The 19,622-nt window shown below is 52.6% G+C and overlaps 1 protein-coding gene across 3 annotated transcripts in view; it reads left to right on the top strand.

The window, feature by feature from the left end:
* The first annotated feature begins 6,411 nt into the window (after positions 1-6,411).
* ACLY (ATP citrate lyase) overlaps positions 6,412-19,622 on the top strand; it is a 44,410-nt gene continuing 31,199 nt past the window's right edge. Inside the window, exons 1-10 of one of the 3 annotated variants that reach the window (XM_027516847.1) lie at positions 6,412-6,613; positions 11,092-11,273; positions 12,463-12,585; positions 14,433-14,495; positions 14,929-15,119; positions 15,579-15,658; positions 16,666-16,796; positions 17,570-17,688; positions 18,464-18,600; positions 19,284-19,345. In XM_027516847.1, coding sequence (XP_027372648.1) covers positions 11,115-11,273; positions 12,463-12,585; positions 14,433-14,495; positions 14,929-15,119; positions 15,579-15,658; positions 16,666-16,796; positions 17,570-17,688; positions 18,464-18,600; positions 19,284-19,345 — 1,065 coding nt within the window. In that variant the 5' untranslated portion in view covers positions 6,412-6,613; positions 11,092-11,114. The remainder of the gene's footprint in view (positions 6,614-11,091; positions 11,274-12,462; positions 12,586-14,432; positions 14,496-14,928; positions 15,120-15,578; positions 15,659-16,665; positions 16,797-17,569; positions 17,689-18,463; positions 18,601-19,283; positions 19,346-19,622) is intronic. The other 2 variants (XM_027516846.1, XM_027516845.1) reach the window with 2 other exon arrangements.

Raw genomic sequence — 19,622 nt, 5'->3', positions numbered from 1 at the left:
GCTAATATTGTGTGCTGTGTGTGTGCTCAGGCACTCAGTCGTGTCCAACTCACTCCATGGACTGTAGCCCGTCAGGCTCCTCTGGCCACGGGATTTACCAGGCAAAAACACTGGAGTAGGTTGCCGTTTCCTTCTCCAGGGTTCCATGCGATTTGAATTCTACTGTAACTGTGTTTTTCATGTTCCACTTTCTTTTGCTGAATATTCTGTTATGCGATTCGTTCATGTGTGTGTAGCTGCAGTTCATTCATTTCCCCTGCTGTCAAGTTTCCTATGGTATGAATATGCTACAATCCAGCCAGCCAGGTGTTGAAGGACATCTGGGCTCTGTCTAGTTTTTAGACAATCTCGTATATGTGTCCTGGCACATATGTTTACGAGATACATTCACAGGAGAGGAGCTGCAGGGTCTTAGTGTATATGACTCTTCAACTTAATAAGATAATGTCAAAAGGTTTCCAAACTAGTTACATCCATCTGCCCTCCCATCTGCAATAAGGGCACCTGTCTGTAATAAGGTCACCTCTTTGGACCTCAATTCTCCCTGTACTTCCTTTGTAACATTAGAGAACTGGACTAGGGTTCTTCTGAAATCTCTTTGGGTTCTGTCATCAAGGAGCCTTGAATACATAGCACCTGGGGCTGTGCATCCTTGAAGCAACATCTAAGTTGTGAGGGAAAGTGGTGAACACAACCCATGCTTTAGATGAGGCCTCCCAACATCCCAGATGTCTCTTAAGATTTGTAGTGGGATTTCCCTGGTAGTCCAATGGCTAAGACTCTGCACTCCCAATGCAGGGAGCTTGGGTTCAATCCCTGGTCAGGGAACTAGATCCCAAATGCCACAATAAAGATCGAAGATCCAGTGTGCCACAACTAAGACCCAGCACAGCCAAACAACAACAACAAAAAAGATTGGTATCAGGGTAGAGACTGTGGCCCTGATGGAACTTGACACCTCTTATCTGTACATCATGACCTCTGCTTCTACCTACCCTTTATGTCCCCAAGACAGAACATGACAAAGAGAGACAAGAGGCAAAAATGATGAATCCACTCAGAGATAAGGTAAAACATGGCAAGTAAAGGCCGAGGGTGAGTGATCTGTTGGGGAGAAGTTGTATAGCTTCTGTCTTGGAAAAGGAAGTGGTCAACTGCCTTCTTAGGGGAAAGTTTCCTGAAAGAAGAGGGAATGTCACAGAAAAACACCTGGTGGGGAGGAAGTGGCAGCAGTTTTTCAGACAGGGTGATGGCTTCCCTAGTGGCTCAGACTGTAAAGAATCTGCCTGCAATGTGGGAGACCTGTGTTTGATCCCTGGGTTGGAAGGTCTGGAGGAGGGCATGGCAACCCATTCCAGTATTCTTGCCTTGAGAGTCCCATGAACAGAGGAGCCTGGTGGGCTACAGTCCATGGGGTCAAAAAGAGTCGGATACAACTGAGCGACTAAGCACATAGAGGGTAAATTTGAGGATGACTAGAAAGAAGCCAGCCACGAATCAGTTGGTGTGGCTGGGAAATATTTCCTGAGCACAGATGCTGGGTCTGGTGGACCCTCCCTGGGGCACTTCCCCAGAGCGCACCCGCCCTTGGTTCCAACTGTTGTGGGGAAAAAACTGAGTGTTGAAGGAGTGAGAACTCCCCCTGGTTCTCCAGAGGGAGGATGACGGGTCTCTGTAGTCAGAGACCCATGGCTGTCGCATGATAAAGTGGGTTTAGAACCGCAGGCTTTCAGAGACTCTCCTCCTGGCTGCATCTTCTCCTTCCTCCCCGCTACTGTTCCCCTACGATTCCTTTCCTTCATTCACATATTCAATCCAGCTGATATTCGGTCATGCATACAGTGAGTGCCTAATATGTGTCTAGCCCCCTGTGAGGCACAGGGGACGGCATAATAAACAGGCACACAGCCGAGTCTTGAGGATCTCATCAGCCAATGGGGAGATGCACTGGACTGGATTATCTTTCCCTCCTCTTCACCTGAAGCGGTTGTAGGGGACTGGGTTTCCCGTGGTAGGTGCTCAATGACTATTAGCTGAAATGGATTAAAATCCAGGGAGGAGTCATTAGGTAGTCTAAAGCTTCTTCTTCTTTTTTTTGGCTGCCCTGGGTCTTTGTTGTGGCGTGGAGACTTCTCTAGATGGGGTGCCAGGGCTTCTCTTGTTGTGGGTTCCAGAGAGTGCAGGCTTAGTATTTGCCAAGTGTGGGCCTCTCTAGTTAGGGCTTAGCTGCCTTGTGGCATGTGGAATTTTAGTTTACCAGGATCTAAACCGAGTCCCCTGTATTGGAAGGCAGACTCTCAACCACTGAACCACCAAGGAAGTCCCCAGACTAAAGCTTCTGAAACTGAGATAGAATGCCCAAAGCCTGGCACAAAGATGGTGAGGCAGGAGGTAGATGCCTCCTCCTCCTGCCCCCAGCATAAAACAATTGGAGATTCATTCCTTGTGGACCAAAACTTTAATACAAGAATAGCAGGACACTTAAGGGAGGAGGCTGAGCCCTGCCCCGACCACATATTTCTCATTCCTGAAGTCAGGAGACCTCCCTGACCACAGGTGCTCAGAAAGGCTCCTTGGGAATCAAAGGAGGAGTGATGTCAAGTGATGCTCTACCCATAGGTCTTTGCAGTAGAATCCATCTTGGCTAAGAGATGTGTGCACACATGGAAGGACACTGAGATAAACCAAATATGGATGATTGGCCAAGGGAAAACTGGAAGAATTGCCCCATTTAAGTGATTTAAATTGCCATAATGGTGCAACACAGGGATTCTCCCTCTGAGTCTGCTGGTGTGCCTACCAACATGTACTGTACTCTTTTTCCTCCTAATAAATACTTGCTTCACTACTTTCTGTCTTTGTGGAAATTCTTTTCTGCAAATCCAAAGGGCCAGGGCCCTTGTCACTGACCACTGGTCTAGTGGCTAGGATCTGGTTCTTTCACTGCTGTGACCCAACCCCAACCTCTGGCTGGGAACCCAAGCCTGGCTCCAAGCCATTGCAGCCTGAGGCCATCAACAGTACCCAGGGACAGGAACCTGTCCTCTGCCAAGCTGAGGAGGGAGGTGATTCAAATGGGAAAATCAGAAGAGTTTAAAGCTTTTAAGTCAGAGAACAGAAAGGTAAGAATGGGAGGTCCAAATTGATTCATTTGAGGTAGAGGAGCCTCTGCAGTGGCATGGTGGGGTAATGAGGGAGTCTGGGGAGTCTTGGGGGTCTGCAATGGGCCCACTGAGGGAACTGAAAAACCTCCATGATTGGCTCATGGATCCTCTGGTCAGCAGCTCTCCTCTTTCACTCCTTGGATAGTAACTTTCTTGTTGTTCTGCCCAGGATTAGTCAAACCTGGGTCCAGCAACATTGAGATGGGGAACTTAATCACTCAGCAAACACTTACTGACTAGGTGCATGCATGCGAAGTTGCTTCAGTCATGTCTGGCTCTTTGTGATACTGTGGACTGTAGCCTACCAGGCTTCTCTGTCCATGGGATTTTGCAGGCAAGAATATTGGAGTGGGTTGCCATGCCTCCTCCAGGGGATCTTCCTGACCCAGGGATTGAACCCACATCTCTTACATCTTCTGCCTTGGCAAGAGGGTTCTTTACCGCTAGCACCACCTGGCAAGCCCATTGACTAGGTCCCAGGCCCTATTGAAAGTGCTGGAGAGAGCAGCCAGAAAATACATACATCTGCAATATATTGAAGGATAAGTTGTTAGAAATGGAATTGCTGGGGCTGTGGACACGTGCATTTAAAAATTTTCTCAATATTGTCAAATTGATGTACAAAGTTTATGACAGCCTAGATGCCTGTTTCTGGATGTGTAATTTTTTTTTAAATTTTATTGAAGTATGGTTGATTTGAATTTTATTGAAGAATTTTATTGAAGTATGGTTGATGGCTGGATGGCATCACTGACTCGATGGACATGAGTCTCAGTGAACTCCGGGAGTTGGTGATGGACAGGGAGGCCTGGCGTGCTGCGATTCGTGGGGTTGCAAAGAGTCAGACACGACTGAGCAACTGATCTGATCTGATCTGATGGTTGATTTGCAAAGTGTTAATTTCTGCTTACAACAAAGTGATTGTTATACATATATATAATTTTTTTACAGTCTTTTCCATTATGGCTTATCAGAGGATATTGAATATAGTTCCCTATGCTATACAGTAGGACCTTGTTGTTTGGCTGGTTGTATCTCTCTAACCAGGGGGATAATTGCTACACAGTAGATTCTCCCTGACTGCAGTCTTCCCACTAGCCCACAAAGATCCTGAGTTGCTCAGATATGCAGATGACACCACCCTTATGGCAGAAAGTGAAGAGGAACTAAAAAGCCTCTTGATGAAAGTGAAAGAGGAGAGTGAAAAAGTTGGCTTAAAGCTCAACATTCAGAAAACAAAGATCATGGCATCTGGTCCCATCACTTCATGGGAAATAGATGGGGAAACAGTGGATTTATTTTTTGGGGCTCCAAAATCACTGCAGATGGTGACTGTAGCCATGAAATTAGAAGACGCTTACTCCTTGGAAGGAAAGTTATGACCAACCTAGATAGCATATTGAAAAGCAGAGACGTTACTTTGCCAACAAAGGTCTGTCTAGTCAAGGCTATAGTTTTTCCAGTGGTCATGTATGGATGTGAGAGTTGGACTGTGAAGAAAGCTGAGTGCCGAAGAATTGATGCTTTTGAACTGTGGTGTTGGAGAAGACTCTTGAGAGTCCCTTGGACTGCAAGGAGATCCAACCAGTCCATTCTGAAGGAGATCAGTCCTGGGATTTCTTTGGAAGGAATGATGCTAAAGCTGAAACTCCAGTACTTTGGCCACCTCATGCGAAGATTTGACTCATTGGAAAACACTCAGATGCTGGGAAGGATTGGGGGCAGGAGGAGAAGGGGACGACAGTGGATGAGATGGCTGGATGGCATCACTGACTCGATGGACGTGAGTCTGGGTGAACTCCGGGAGTTGGTGACGGACAGGGAGGCCTGGCGTGCTGTGATTCATGGGGTTGCAAAGAATCGGACATGACTGAGTGACTGAACTGAACTGAACTGAAGGCCAGAAAAGGAGTACCTTCACAGGAGGTGTTTTCTTTAGCTGTGGAGAGGTAGTCCTTCTCCAAGATGGGTGCTATTTGGGGAGATTCTGAGTAGGGGTGGAGCTCATTCCATGTAGGAGTGGAAGGCTCTCTATGACCAACAGGAGAGAGGAGCTGAGGAAATGCTGTTTCAAAAAGATGCCTGTGAGGGAAGGGACCAGAAACTGACATCATCAGGGATCACTTTGTTCAGGCATGGCCAACAAGTGTATTGGGGGGAGAAGGATTTGGCCAGGTTTTTGTGTACAGCAATGTGGTAGCACTGTTACAGTGTGACCCCAGCGCCTGGCAGGAACACAGACATGTGGTCTGTTTGCACACCTGCGCTGACCCTTTCACCTGAGCTGCTCAGCGCATGATCCTCCTTCCTGGAGCTAGACAGCTGTTAGGGTCAGGGAGCAGCTCGAGAGAACTAGAGGACTGGGATGGACATAGGAAAGCTCCAGGATGTCTCAGCAGTAAATCTATGTCTTGGTTTCTAGGACTGTCTGATTTTAAAAATTCTGTCCCACAAGTTCACCAATACCTGTCAGACCAGGTGTCCCAGTTTTTGATTTGGAAAATGCACTCTGTTTCCCCGGTAATGGAGAAGGGGAAGGCAGCAGTTCATTCATTCCTCTAGTCTAAGCGTGAGATAGTGGGGGCAGGGCGGAGAGCCCGAGCAGCAGAGATGGCCCCAGCCTTGCGCTAGAATCTCTCATTGAATTCTCTGCTCTGTGCCCCAGGTGAGTGGATGAGTGGTGGTGACTGACGCGAGGTGGTGATTGACCCCTCCTAGCCCCACCTGCTCACGCGGTCCTCCGCCCTATCCCATTTACAGTGGGAGGTCTCATCTATCTCTGCTCTCGGCCTCGCTCCACCAGCTTAAGGAAGAGAGTCCACGTGCAAATGGGCAAGCAGTCTTGCAAAAAGTAGGTCTAAGCAACTGGGTTCGATGTGGCCGATTTCAAGCTGCCAGTTTCTCCCAAAGCGAGATGGGAAGGAGACTCTGGGTCCCCAAGGCTGCGATACAGCCCATTCGGCCAACACCCCAGCCCCCACTCCCCAACGCCCCATCGCAGCGGCTCTAGGCCCACCTCCTAAGCGATCAGGCCATGGCCCCCAGCCTCGTAAGCTCCCCTCCCAGCGTAGCCCGGCCCATCTCCCCACCGGAGGCCCCGCCCCCGACCCCTCCCTGGCTTGGCAGGCTCCGGAGAGGCGGTGCCCGCCAGCCGTCCGAGGCAGACGCACCAGCGGGACTACAAGTCCCAGCAAACCCTGGGGCCTGGCCTCGGGGGCGGGGCTATATCAGGCAGCGAATTGGGAGGAGGTCTGGCGCTCAGGCTAGGGAATGCGTGTGGCCAATGGCCCGGCGGCTCGCGCTGTGTGCCGATGGGGGCGGGGAGAAGCCCGCCAGCGCCCGGACAAAAGCCAGGTCTCCGGCGGCTGCGGGAGGCTGGAGCGCTCCTAGCAGTGGGCGGTGACTTGGGTTCTGTAGACTGAACGCCGCGCATAGACTTTCTCGGAGAGGTGAGTGGCCGACGGCTGTTTTCGCGAGATGGACCCCACCTGGTCCAGGAGCTTCCTGCTTCCCTCCCCCAACCCGGAACCGCCTCCTTCGAAGCCAGCTTGGGGCTCACGCGCGCTCCCTGCACCTGCTTGGAGTTTTGGGGGTCTTAGTTTTAGGTTAGCCTTCGCTGGGATCCCGGCCGGTGGCCTCGTGTCGCCCTCCCCTCCCCCGCCCCAACTCCTCCACATTCTAGTTCCCGGAGTTTGCACAAGGCTGGCCGCCGTTGTTGCCTGCCTTCCCTCCGCCGTATTACATCGCCCCTAACTGGCTCCCCTCATCCCCACCCCGGGACTAGTCGCCGGGCCTCATCGGGCTTTCTGTGGCCACCTCTTGCCCCGATCTGGGTCCCTCCACCCCCGCCATCGGATGCCCGGCAAAGGAGGTAGAGCGGTGGCTAGTCTCCCCACTCCTACTCCTCACCAGTCGGTTCAGGCCCTCCCTTTTAGTTCTGTGGAGAGTCGACTGAGCCCCGCGCCAAAGTGGAAGGAGCGAGCAGGGCGCGCAGCCGCCGAAGACCACACTTGGCAGGGCCAACCCAGGCCTCGCCACGAGGAACTATCCTTGGATGGGCGGTGCAGGGAGGACTCTCCTAGCTCTGGGGGTGCCGTCAGGCCCAGCCGCTAAGCGACAGATGGCCGGGGTGCCCGTCTCTCTCCCCACCCTTGGCGTTGATGCCGAGCTTGGCCGAGACAGGGTCCTCCAGGGGCTGGAAGATGCTGCCGCCACCCTGCTGTCGGGATTGGCAGAGGGCCAGTCCCAGCGCCTCCTGCTCTCCAACCTTGGCGGATATCAAGGAGTTCTACCATTAGGTGGTCCTCCGGAGTCTGCCTGGGCAGAGGATTTTGCGGGGGGAAGCAGTGCATAGCACAGTTTGGTCAACCAGCCCACTCCTCTCTTCACCCATTAACTTTGCACTGTTTCAGCCAGCTCAGATCATTGGATTTCTGACATTCTGAAATGTTGGGTGAAGGACACCGGGTAGACCCAGCTGCCCAGAGGGGTGTTTTCACTTCTTAAAGAGCTACTGCTGCTTTTTTTTTTTTTTTTTAATATTTAAAGAGCTTCTTAAACAGCTTGGAAAATGATAATGGGAACAGCTCTTGAGCTCAGCTGGGTGGTAGGTGTCTCCACTCCCATTCTGCATTATGTTTGCTGCAGTAGGGGACCCTCAGAATTTTGTCCCTCTCTTTACTCCAGGGATTGCCTGGCCTTTCCAAAAAAAAAAAAAAAAAACACCACTCCTGTGGATACTAACCTTAAAATAAGTGCTCTTTGTCCTCCTCACAGAGACCCTACATAGCATCCCCAGTGGTTCCTCTCCACGGGCTGTGTCCCAGGGGTACAGTCCTGGAGAACAAACTCCTTTCATTCAGCCTTCCCTGTGGGCTACTTCTGCCCTCCATGGCTGCTGTGGATGAACTCAATTCTGGGTCACTTATCCTGTCTGCAGAAAAGACCCCATTCAGCTCAGAAGGGCCCTCCTTTCGATTGAGAGAGAGTGTGTGTGTGTGTGTGTGTGTGTGTTCAGGTCCCCTGGCATGATTTTCCCCAAATTTACCTAGGTAACAGTTCCTGGGACCCCAAAGTGGACCCCTTGGATCTTCGCTCTGCCCTGAAATCATCTCTGACCAGTCTGACAGCATATTCAGTTATTCAGTTACTGGGGAGGCAGCCCAGGACTCTGCAGTGGTGTGTGTGTGTGTGTTGTGTTCCCAGCCCAGACTGGTTTACACTTTAAGTCCCTTTGTCACTTGAGCCAGTGTTCTTAGCTATGGGTCTCTGGGCTGTCAGATCATGGTCACAGGTCACCATCTTGAAGGGATAAGCGAAACAGGGTATGTGTACATTTTTCTGGGCTTTTCTTCTGGTGCTCGAAAGAGTCTGACCTCAAATAGGTTAAGATCCACCACCTTCAAGAGACTCCCCCGAATGATTAAACTTGTGATTTATCTCTACCCAGTCTACTCCCTGGCTTTGTGAGCCTTCTTACCCTGTCTTGATAAATATGCAGAGGCCAGATTCTTTCCCTGTCTTTTTACTCTGTCCTGTAAATTCTCTGTCTTGGCCTTGAGAGGGCCTGCCCCATCTATGCCAAAGTGCTCTGATGGCCAGTCTGTGTTTTGGTGAGCTGGCAGAGCTTTTCTATCTTGTGCCATTCCCCTGTTGTCAGCTCTCCCATCCCTCTCCTGAGCACCAGAGATGAGTTCTTGGATTTGAGATCTGAACTAAGGCTCAAGGAAATTGTGATTTTTTTTCAGCTGCAGAAGGTCCCTTTTCTCATCCAGGTTCTTTCCAAAGTTGGGTCTTTGTATGGGGTAGGGGGCGGTCGTTGTTCTGGGAGTGTCTCTCTGCTGGAGAGGCTTAGCCGGGGTTGGGGGGGCGGGGGCGGGGCGTCCTTTCTCTTGGAATTTGTGATTAGCTTGTGAGCGACTGAACTGAACTGAACTGAACTGATGTGTCCTAACCACTAAGAGTGGTCGGCGGCTGCTCTCTCCTTTATCTGCTTGATCTGCCCTGTGTTGCATTCTGTTTGGGAGAGGGTAGGGGCACATTTATGTACCCATCTGATTTCAGGACCAGTTTTTCTGGTCTGAGTCAAGAAGGTTGGGAAATGGAGCTGGAGTGGGTGGGGGATGGAGGGGTATGGGGGAGTGGGGCTGATTGAGGCGTCTCCTTTGGAAACTCATATTGAGAAGGAGCCGGAAGTCATCCCAGGGGAAGGCGAGAAACGGGAACGTTTCCTCTGAGCCCCTTCCCAGCTACCCGCCTTTGGGCCAGACACCACACTGAATGCACCCTTTGTGCCTTGCTGGAGGATAGCTGGGAGGCTCAGCCAGCCAGTCAAGCCAGGATTAGAACCTGAAGCCCAGCCTGGAGAATTGGAAAGGAGGTGCAGAGTGGCCCCGGAAACTCTGGCCTTCCCTGAGCTAGAAATGGAGACACCAACCTTCCTGAGTATGTAAAGCAGCCAGCCCTTCAGCTCCACCCTCCTTTATTTACACTTGGCTTTTCTCTCCCAGTAAATTCAACAACCTCAATTCTGAATCTTTGTGAGATAGGAGTGACTTTTCCTGATCTGGCCAAGCTCTTGTCAGGAATGACTTAGTTTCCTTTCCCTTCCTGTCTCCCCGCCCTTTATCTCCCCAAATTGCTCCAGGCACTACCCCAAGGGAGAAGGGGTGTGTCAGGACAAAGTGACAGGGAGGGAAGGTGAAGTTGTCATCACAGATCCTTCTGTGAGGTGAATGGGGGAAATGGCCTGGCTCCTGGACAAGTGGTCTTTTCTGTCAGGCTGACTGTGGGATTTTCTAGGGACCAGGAGTGAGAGGGTTTGAGTTCAAATCTCAGGACCCCTGCATATTAATTAGGCTTCTTGGGCAAGTTGCCTTAACTCCTCTGAGCTTTTATTCCTCATCTAAGAAATAGGGCTGTAGGAACTTCCCTGGCGGTCCAGTGGTTAAGAATCTGTGCTTCCACTGCGGAGGGCATGGGTTTGATCTCTGGTTGGGGAACTAAGGTCGTGCATGCCACGTGGTGTGGCCAAAAATAAAAATAAGAAATAGGACTCTCAATCTCCATGCACCTCCTAGGGCTCACCTACATGTGACCCAGGATGGCTTCTGCCTCTGTTCCCCTAGTTCTGGCTCGGTTAGAAATGACCGGTATGGGTGGTTCCCAGAGAGGACTCTGTTTTGCTCTAAATGAGTAGCTGGATGACTCAGTGGGGTGGGTGGGATGCACTGAAGGTCACAGTTCCCCGCCCTGTGTCAGCTCTGAACTTGGGTGGGAGTCTGGTGTCCTGGGAGAAATGGGCTTTGACATAGCTCTTCCTCTTCACTCCTGGGGGGCTTGGTCCTGCGTGAGGCTAAATAGACTTGTTTACCCAACCTTTGGGCTGGTGATGTGTGTGAGTGTGTGAAATGAGTGAGTGAGTGTGTTGGAGACCAGACATGGAGGAGGGGTAGGGCCAGTCTTACACTATTTAACTGTGTTCCCCGCAGGTCACAGAACTAGAGGGTGCATTTCAGGGTCTTTGTGCCCATCTTGGGTGGGACAGGCACTCAGGTTTGGGTCACATGCCTGCTATTATGGTCTCCCCATCCAGCTTTCTTTGCTCCAGGGTGAATGTTCGTGAATGTGCTCTTGGGTGAGCTAGTTTGCCTAGAGAGTAGAGGCCACGAGTCCCCGGGGAGGTAACTGCCATCTTTGTTTTTCTCCTCTGTCCTCACCATCATTTCCTAATCCGCACTGTCTGTGGTCAGTGCTGTTTGAGATCTCCCTTCCATCCTTCCTTCTGGGGCAGCCCTCTTCTCCCTCTGGAGAAGCACTGAGATCAGGTTTTATGGTCTGGGGGCAGCTGGGTGGGGGTCTGTCCTGCTGGAGAAGATAGCACCTCCATCTCCCCGCACCCTTTGACCAGCCCCTCTCTCCCCAACAGGTAGTGCAGGGCCTTCTGTAACCATGTCGGCCAAGGCGATTTCTGAGCAGACAGGCAAAGAGCTCCTCTACAAGTACATCTGCACCACCTCGGCCATCCAGAACCGCTTCAAGTATGCCCGGGTCACCCCTGACACAGACTGGGCCCGCCTGTTGCAGGACCACCCGTGGCTGCTCAGCCAGGTGAGCCCTCCCCGCCCCCCCCCCCCCACCCCTCCTCCAGGCCCAGATGTCCCCTCAGAACAAGTGATGGCAGATGGCCTGCCTGGGTGGGCAGGGTGCAGGGGGCTGAGCGCGTTTTGTGTTCAGCCCTGTGTGCCGCATGCTGAGGTGCTGAGCCTGGACTGGAACTGGACAACTGAAGTCCGGGTAGCGGCTCTCTGGTTATTAACCATGTGGCCTGGGGCAAGCCATTTCACCTCTCTTGAGTTTAAGGACTAGTAATAATGCCTGGAAAGTCTTTAGTCTGCTGCCTGGCATTTGGTAAATGCTCAGTAAAAAGCACCGGCTCCATCAGGAATATGTCAGGGCCATGAGGAAATGTGATGCTGTACTTTGTGTAGATGGCTGATAGAATCCACCCAGAGTAGGGGATCCTCTCTGTAGATCCATTTAGACGTCTCTGGCAGGTCCCAGAGAACTAGGACCAGTGAGGGGGGTGAGTGGGAGGGTGTTCAGGGATGCAATTTTCCTTCCTCTATGAGGCAGCCCAAACCCCAAACCACAACGGGAGTTGGTGAACTTCCTGGTACTGGAGGTATGTGAGCAGTGGCTAGGGGCTGCTTGTAGATCTTGTAAATGGAGTTCAAGTACAGGGATAGGGTTGACCAGATGTCTTCTATGGTGCTTTGTCACCCTAGGGCTCTGTCTTTCTAGTCTTTCTTTTTGGAATGTGGGTGCCAATCCATATTCTGAGATGTTGAATGAAGCTAAGATACCACATAGGGAGGGTAGGGAATCCTTTACTCATTCAGCAGCTATTCAATGAGCACCTACTCTGTGCCAGACCCTATCCTGAGCCACGACAGCTCTAGATTCCCGGTTGTCAAAGATGTTGGCTGGGATAGGTGAAGGAAGCTTCTGGGAGCTGACCTTGAAGATGGGTGGAATTTACCTTGGGGGTGGGGTGAATTGGAAGCCACCCAGGGTATCCTGTGCTTTGGGGCCCTAGACTATTAACTCTTAACTTTCCCCTCTCCTTCTTTGCTCTAAATACAGACCCCTCTTGGAGATTCCCTGGTGGTCCGGGGGTTAGGACTCCAGGCTCTCAATGCCAAGAGCCTGGGTTCAATTCCTGGTCGGAGAACTAGATCCCACAAGCCACATGGCTCAGCCAAAACACAAAACAAGCAAACCAACTCTCTTGTTCCAGAGCTTGGTGGTCAAGCCAGACCAGCTGATCAAACGGCGTGGAAAGCTGGGCCTAATTGGGGTCAACCTCACTCTGGATGGAGTCAAGTCCTGGCTGAAGCCACGCCTGGGACAGGAAGCTACAGTGAGTCTGGGTGTAGGGTTGGGGTGGATGTGCTGTGGGAACAGAAGCAAACATGGTTGCTTTCAGATCTGCAGCCCTATGGATCACCCCCATGACTGGTCCGATTGCAGCCTGGGGAGGACAGGAGTCCTGCAGAGCTGGTTTATGTAGTAGGGCCAGTTGGATGCTCATTCCGAGCTCCCCTAACAGGGAATGGTGAGATGTGCTGTACAAGTAGAAGTATTACAGGCACTTCTGTGGTGGTCCAGTGGTTAAGAATCTGCCTTCCAGTGCAGGGGATGAAGGTTCTATCTCTGGTTGGGGAAGTAAGATCCCATGTGCTGCAGGGAAGCTGAGCCTGAGGAACCCGAGCCAGGCCGAAATAGTCTGTTCCTTTAACAACAGTTCCCAGACCTACTCTGGGAACTCCTTTCTTTTCAATTACCAGAACGGGTAGGGTAGCTCACCATGACCTGCATACATAAGAGGCACAATAAAGAAAAAAAAAAAAAACTCGAAGGGAGATGCAGAATCATTTAGGCAGAAACCATCTTGGGCCAAGAATCTAGGAGGAGACAATTAAGGAGACAATTAATCCTGAAGTCAATTCAGTTCTTGTCTTCTCCCAGCTTGTTGATTAATTTCAACTCTGTAGGTGAGAGTTGAAGCGAAATATGGCTTAGGAAGGCTAAGTGATGCCCAGAAATAAAATTGCATTTCTTTTTCTTCTCCCCAAGGGAGCTGGAGAACTGAAGGGAGGGAGTGGACCAAGGCTTGGCTTAAGCCGGGGAGGATGTGCTGTCCACACCTGGCTTTGTCCCATCTGGGGTGACTGTGGATCAGGGTTGAGCTGTTCTCTAACTCGATCTCCCCAGAGTAGGATGAAGGTGGTGATGGAGCCATCTTCCTTTTTACCCGGGCTTCCTTAAATCAGTTCTTCTTGTTTAATTTCCTGTTTCTGGCTCTCCTGGATAAAGAGGGATCCCTGAAGTTATACACGGGCTTGGGGGTGGAGGGATCTTGACCTTCATGCCCCCAGGCCTTTGGGGAGAGGACAGCAGGGTTGGGGGGCTGAGCAGTGTCCCCAGGGAGGTCCTCATGCTTCCTTCTTAGCTGGCTTTTGTCAGGGGGTGGGGGGAAACGCTGGGGACATCTGAGCTGGCAGCAGTGTCAGCCCGGGCAGGAGCGGCTCATTACCTCTGATGGATCACTGTCTGGTCCCTGACTCAGCAATGACGCACTCATGGGCGGGCGGGGGCTTCGGGACACATGGGGAGGGCGGGTGAGGACTGTCTTGCCTTGGCTGCCGCCAGGGACCCACTCAAACTGATTAGCTCTGCAGGCCTGTTGTCCTCAGCGGGGAAAGTCTGTGCAGAAAAGTTTTCCCTGTCAAGCTCCATTCTCTCTCCCTTCCCCAGCCATTCCTTGCGCCTGCGACTGGGTCTCCCTGCCTGAGCTCTGGGATCGATAACCTTGATTTGTCCGAGCACGTGATCTGTGGAACAGCAGAGGGGTAGAGGCTCCAGATCGCTGCTTTTGGGGGGCGGGGCCACATTACAGCTCATTTGTCACCCTCCAGAGGAGGTGGAAAAGAAGATGTGAGACATTTTAGAAGTGTCAAAGTGTGGCTGGCACAAGGGCAGTGGGTGGAAGAGGGGGTCTCATGAAGACTTCTTTAATGTAAGAGTCTGTGACCCCATTGCCCTAGTTTCTGGAAAGATCTCTTTCTGGCAGGTGGTGTGGCAGTAGTGCTGGGGCCCCACCTCTGATGGACGATTGAGGTGGAAGGAGCAGAGGCTCATCCCTCCTCTTGCCCCGCGAGCAAGGCGTGCCATCCGCCTGAGCTGTATTTCCTTCAATCTCCATAGGTTGGCAAGGCCACAGGCTTCCTCAAGAACTTCCTGATCGAACCCTTCGTCCCCCACACTCAGGTATGTGTGAGGTGGCTCCCAGCTGGGTCTTTGCCCTCTGGGAGCATTGTGCCTGTTGATCCTAAAATGATGAAAGGAGAAATCAAGCTGCTGGAGAAAAGTCAGAGCAACCAAAGTCTCTGAAGCTGCGCTTTTAGGGTCTGAGGGTGCTGTAGAGCGGGGAGTTCAGAGATGAGGGGAAGGGCTTAGTTTGCGGCAGAAAGGAACCAGCACTGGTAACAGAGGGGACTTCCCAGTGCTGGAGTGAGCAGGACTTGAAGGGAGGACCTTTACCCCGGAGCAGGTCACATTGGCCCAGTCTGGACTGTCAGCCAGCAAGGCAGTGGCCTCTTGTCCTTGAGGTCTCACCCAGTAGGAGGTGTCTGTGGGATTTTAGAAATGATACTACTGGGGCTGGGCCCCTCACCCATATTTTGCCCTCTTCCCTCGTAAGGAGGAAGAGTTCTACGTCTGCATCTATGCTACCCGAGAAGGGGACTATGTCCTGTTCCACCACGAGGGTGGGGTGGACGTGGGCGACGTGGATGCTAAAGCCCAGAAACTACTTGTCGGTGTCGATGAGAAGCTGAATCCTGAGGACATCAAGAAACACCTGCTGGTCCACGCCCCCGAAGACAAGAAAGAGTTGAGTGAGAGGGATGGCAGGGTGGTGGTGGTATAGGAACGGGGAAGGCCGACAGCTCTGGGTACAGGGGGCAAGCGGAGTGGTCTTCCCTGTCTGGGCACCGGCTACCCCGCCCCAGCCTTTGGCTGGAAGATGGGGAGCAGCCAGCAGTCCCAGCCCCTCCCCGCCCCCAGGAGGAATGCGGGGGCAGTGGGGAGGCTGGCTCAGACTGAAATGTCTGTCAGCATCCCTCACCTCCTTGCCCCTGTCTGTCTGGTGTGGGCCCCCCTCCTGCTCCATGCCTGACAACCTCTTTCCGCCTCAGTGGCTGAAGAGTGACATCCGGGGAGCAGGGTTTGGCGAGCAGAGGGAGGGTCAGCAGAGCGGTTGCTGGGGAGTGGAGCTGTCAATAGCAGTGAGAGATGCTGCTGAGTCTGCTCCCTCGTGGACTGACAGTCCCTCTCTGCCTCTCCCTCTAGAATTCTGGCCAGCTTTATCTCCGGCCTCTTCAATTTCTATGAGGATCTGTACTTCACCTACCTCGAGATCAACCCCCTTGGTAACTATCTCTGCTGGGGTGGGCCCACACCCCCGCTTGCAGAGGGCACCACACCCCCGCTTGCAGAGGGCAGTGCAGACAGGTGTGTAGGGGCAGAGGGATTCCCCAGGCTCCTGTTTCTGAGCTCTCAGGAGGCCATGATCATCCTTCTGTTTCACCAACTCCAATTTCTTCTGTGATGGGGAAGTCCTGGTTATGGTTTGATTCTGCTCAGTGGCTCTTCCCGCCAGTAGATCAGGCTGTTCTCCCGGGAGCTGGGCTGCCGCTGTGTCTGCCTGACCAGTCAGGCCCTCCCTTCCTCTTGGTGCCTCAGAGGCCCCCTTCCCCTCCACCCGCTCCAGGAGTTAGTCAATCATTGACCCGCCACAGTTGGAAACACCTTGGCGAAGGCTCTCGGGTTTGCAAGAGGCAGGTGGTGTGGGCTGGCTCTGGCCAGAGCTTCTGAGGTCAGATTCCTGATTCAGATTCCAGCTGGGGGATGTAGCCCCTCTCATGGACCAGATGGCTCTGCGCTAACTAAATTAGCTCAGTGGCCCTGGGTAAAGGGAAGTGGACTCCAGCGAGGCAGCAATAAATGAATTCTGCTGGTGGGGGGCCCGGTGCACCCACAGCTCCCCTTCTTCCCACTTCTCTCTGGACCCTAAGAGACCCTGGGGTGCCCACCCAGGGGCCTTAGACATTGTGCTTGAAACACTCTTTTTGTTTTTAAATAGCAGAGTTGTGGATGGGTGAATGGGTAATGTTTTAAAATTGCCATGGCAGCTAAAACAGGGTTCTGCCCTAGTACCTACAGATCAGGGAGTGGGGATGGTCTTGTAGAATTTGTTTTTCCTTGAATGAGGGAAAAGCTGTGTCTCCATAAGAACCAATCTGGTTTCTTGTTGAGCTGGAGAGTCGTGAGGCCTGGGGGCCTCACGGGGGTGGGTGTGGGAAAGCCTGGAGGGGGTTGGAGGTGGACGGTCGCCTCTGCTGAGACCCATGTCCAATCGCCTCTTCTTTTCTTAAAGTCGTGACCAAAGATGGCGTCTACGTCCTTGACTTGGCCGCCAAGGTGGATGCCACTGCCGACTACATCTGCAAAGTGAAGTGGGGTGACATAGAGTTCCCACCCCCCTTCGGACGGGAGGCTTACCCAGAGGTAAGGCTGCTGTGGGGAGGAGACTGAGAGTGAGGGGGGCCCGGGCGGGGTGACTAATCTCAGATGAGCATTCCCCCCACCCCCTTGTGAGCTATATATTTGGCAGGAAAGGAAGGTCGAGCCATTTAATTTTCTTAAAACCCCAAAGGAGGTGGGGGTGGGAGAGAGCCAAGCCTCTGAATCCTGGCCAGAAATCCTTTTAGACTCCTCTCTCAATCAACCTCCCTGGGCTCGTAACTTGATTTGTTGTTTCTCAGTAATTCCGAGTGGCTCCCCCTGATCCTGTCATTAGATAGTTGTCTTGGCCACTTGCTGAGACTTTTAATTGCTGCTTCCCACCCCATCCTCTGAGAGGTCCTCACAGCAGGATCGGGCGTGTGTGACAGAACCTAGGCTAGGGGAAGAGTCTGGGCTGGAGGAACGGATGGGGCCTGGCCGGCTGGGGGAGGGTGGCACCTAATGAGTTAGGCAGGGAGATGCTGCGGGTGGGGCCAGGGTAGAAGCAAGTGACTTAGCAGGACTTAAAATCAGAGGGAAAGCAGTTGGAAAGTTTGTTTCCAGGCGGTGACTGGCTGTAGATGGTTTTGGTGCTTACAGACAGCATCCCATTTTGTCCCAGGCCCATGAGGCCCCACACAAACCCTTCTTCCTGACCCTGTGAGAACAACGGAGGCCCTTTTCCTACTGCTCCAGGGGAAAGGGAGGGGGCCTGGGGTCTGCAGCCTGGTGAAGGGGGTGCCCCCAGGGCCCACCTGTTGCTCTCTGGTCCCCAGGAAGCCTACATCGCAGATCTGGACGCCAAAAGTGGGGCAAGCTTGAAGCTGACTTTACTGAATCCCAAGGGGAGAATCTGGACCATGGTGGCCGGAGGGGGTGCCTCTGTCGTGTACAGGTGACCGAAGGGGCTGCTGAGGGGCTGACGGTCGGTCCCCCATGGGCTTCCCACATGTGGCCTGAATCAGCTTGACCCCCCTCTCCGGTACAGAACAGGAACCCTCGGGGCATTCCGGAAACGCCTACCCATGTTGTCTCCAAAACTGTCTTCTTTGCTTCAAAATTAAATTTTTAGTTTTGACTCTTACCATTAGTAATAATGTGCTCCGTGCAAAGGTGCCGCAGATAAGGGAAGTGAACCAGGCCGTGTCCCCACCCCTTGCCCTAGTGTGTCACCACGGTGTGTGTCCTTCCAGTTGTTTTAGCACCTGTGTCAATAGTCACAGGCTTTCCTGGTGGCTCATCGGTAAAGAATCTGCCTGCAATGCAGGAGACTCGTTGATCCCTGGGTCAAGAAAAATCCCGTGGAGAAAGGAACGGATACCTACTCCAGTATTCTTGGCCGGAAAATCCTGTGGACAGAGGAGCCTGGCGGGCTATAGTCCATGAGGTCGCAAAGAGTCGGACACGACTTAGTGCCTAAACAACAGCAGTAGTTATATTTTCACACTTCATAGAGATGTCGTGTAGGGCTGGCAGGGTGCTCCCCTAGGAGGGTCTGATGCAGCACAGTTAACCTTCAAGTATGACTGGTGAGGGGCTTGAGGGTCTGAGGGCCGAGAGGTCGCTTCTAGAGGTGGCCTGGTCTCAAGGCTTCAGGGGTTTCTGTGTGGCCCCCCCAGGCACCAGGCTGCTGCCTTTTGCCAGCACTGACTTCCCTATCTCCCTGGCAGTGACACCATCTGCGACCTGGGGGGTGTCAACGAGCTGGCAAACTACGGGGAGTACTCGGGCGCCCCCAGCGAGCAGCAGACCTATGACTACGCCAAGACGATCCTCTCCCTTATGACCCGCGAGAAGCACCCAGATGGTGAGACATACGGGCTCTTCGTTGGCGTGGCCCAGTGTCCTGGGGTGGAAAGAGCTTTGGCTTGGGTGGGAGGCATGAGGTTGTCCCGGTCCTTTGAAACCTGGGGCTCATCGTTTAACTTCTGGACCGAGGTTGCCCTGACTTTGCAGCAGGTAGTGACAGCACCTGTCATTCCAGGGGCTCCAAGCAGGTGAGGAAGGGGTGGATACATGAAGTCCTATGAGCAGGTGCGAGGGAGGTGGCAGCAGAGGTAGTGGTGGCAGCATGCTTTTGCTGACTGCTATAAGTTCAGTTCTTCATGGCCTGCTTACACCTTTATTATTCAGGCTGTGTGGTTCCCAATTTCCCTTTACCACTTGTGCTGTGTTTTGGGACTACAGATACTGATTCCCCTTCTCATGAGCCAGACAGAGAATCCCACCAGGGTGTCCAGAAACCATGCTAGGTTTCTCGATGCCAGCTAGGAATGATGCAGAGATTCTGTGGGTTTGGATTGACTACCTGCTCCGTGGCCTAGGTAAGGGAGGGTTGAGCTGATGAAACTAAGTCAGGAGAGACCAGCTTGCTCCCCACCTCTGCACTGGTATCTCCTAACAATTGGGGGACCTCAGTTGGATTTCTGATACGATGCCTAAGTCTCCCTTTCTAACCCTTTTTTGACTTCTCTCTTGCTCCAAATCCAGGCAAGATCCTCATCATCGGAGGCAGCATCGCAAACTTCACCAACGTGGCTGCCACATTCAAGGTAACCAGCTGCAGGGGAACGTGGTTGGTTGGGGGGAAGCAGGGAAGGGAAGTTTCTGTAAGAAGATTTGGGACAGAAGCAGATCCCCATGAGATACCCAGGCCAGGGTGGGGGTGGTCTTGACCTAGGGATGCAGAAGACTCTGGGATGGATCTCTCTGAAGTTGTGTGTCTCTCTGGACAAGCAGCTGATCCTCTCTGAGCCGTGATTCTCCCATCTACAATGTGGGGAGAAGGTGAATTTCTGCCTTTCCTGTTTCAGTTCTTAAAGAACTGGC

Source organism: Bos indicus x Bos taurus, chromosome 19, assembly GCF_003369695.1.
Source record: "Bos indicus x Bos taurus breed Angus x Brahman F1 hybrid chromosome 19, Bos_hybrid_MaternalHap_v2.0, whole genome shotgun sequence".
Lineage (NCBI taxonomy): Eukaryota > Metazoa > Chordata > Mammalia > Artiodactyla > Bovidae > Bos > Bos indicus x Bos taurus.
This window is presented reverse-complemented; position numbering and strand designations above follow the sequence as displayed.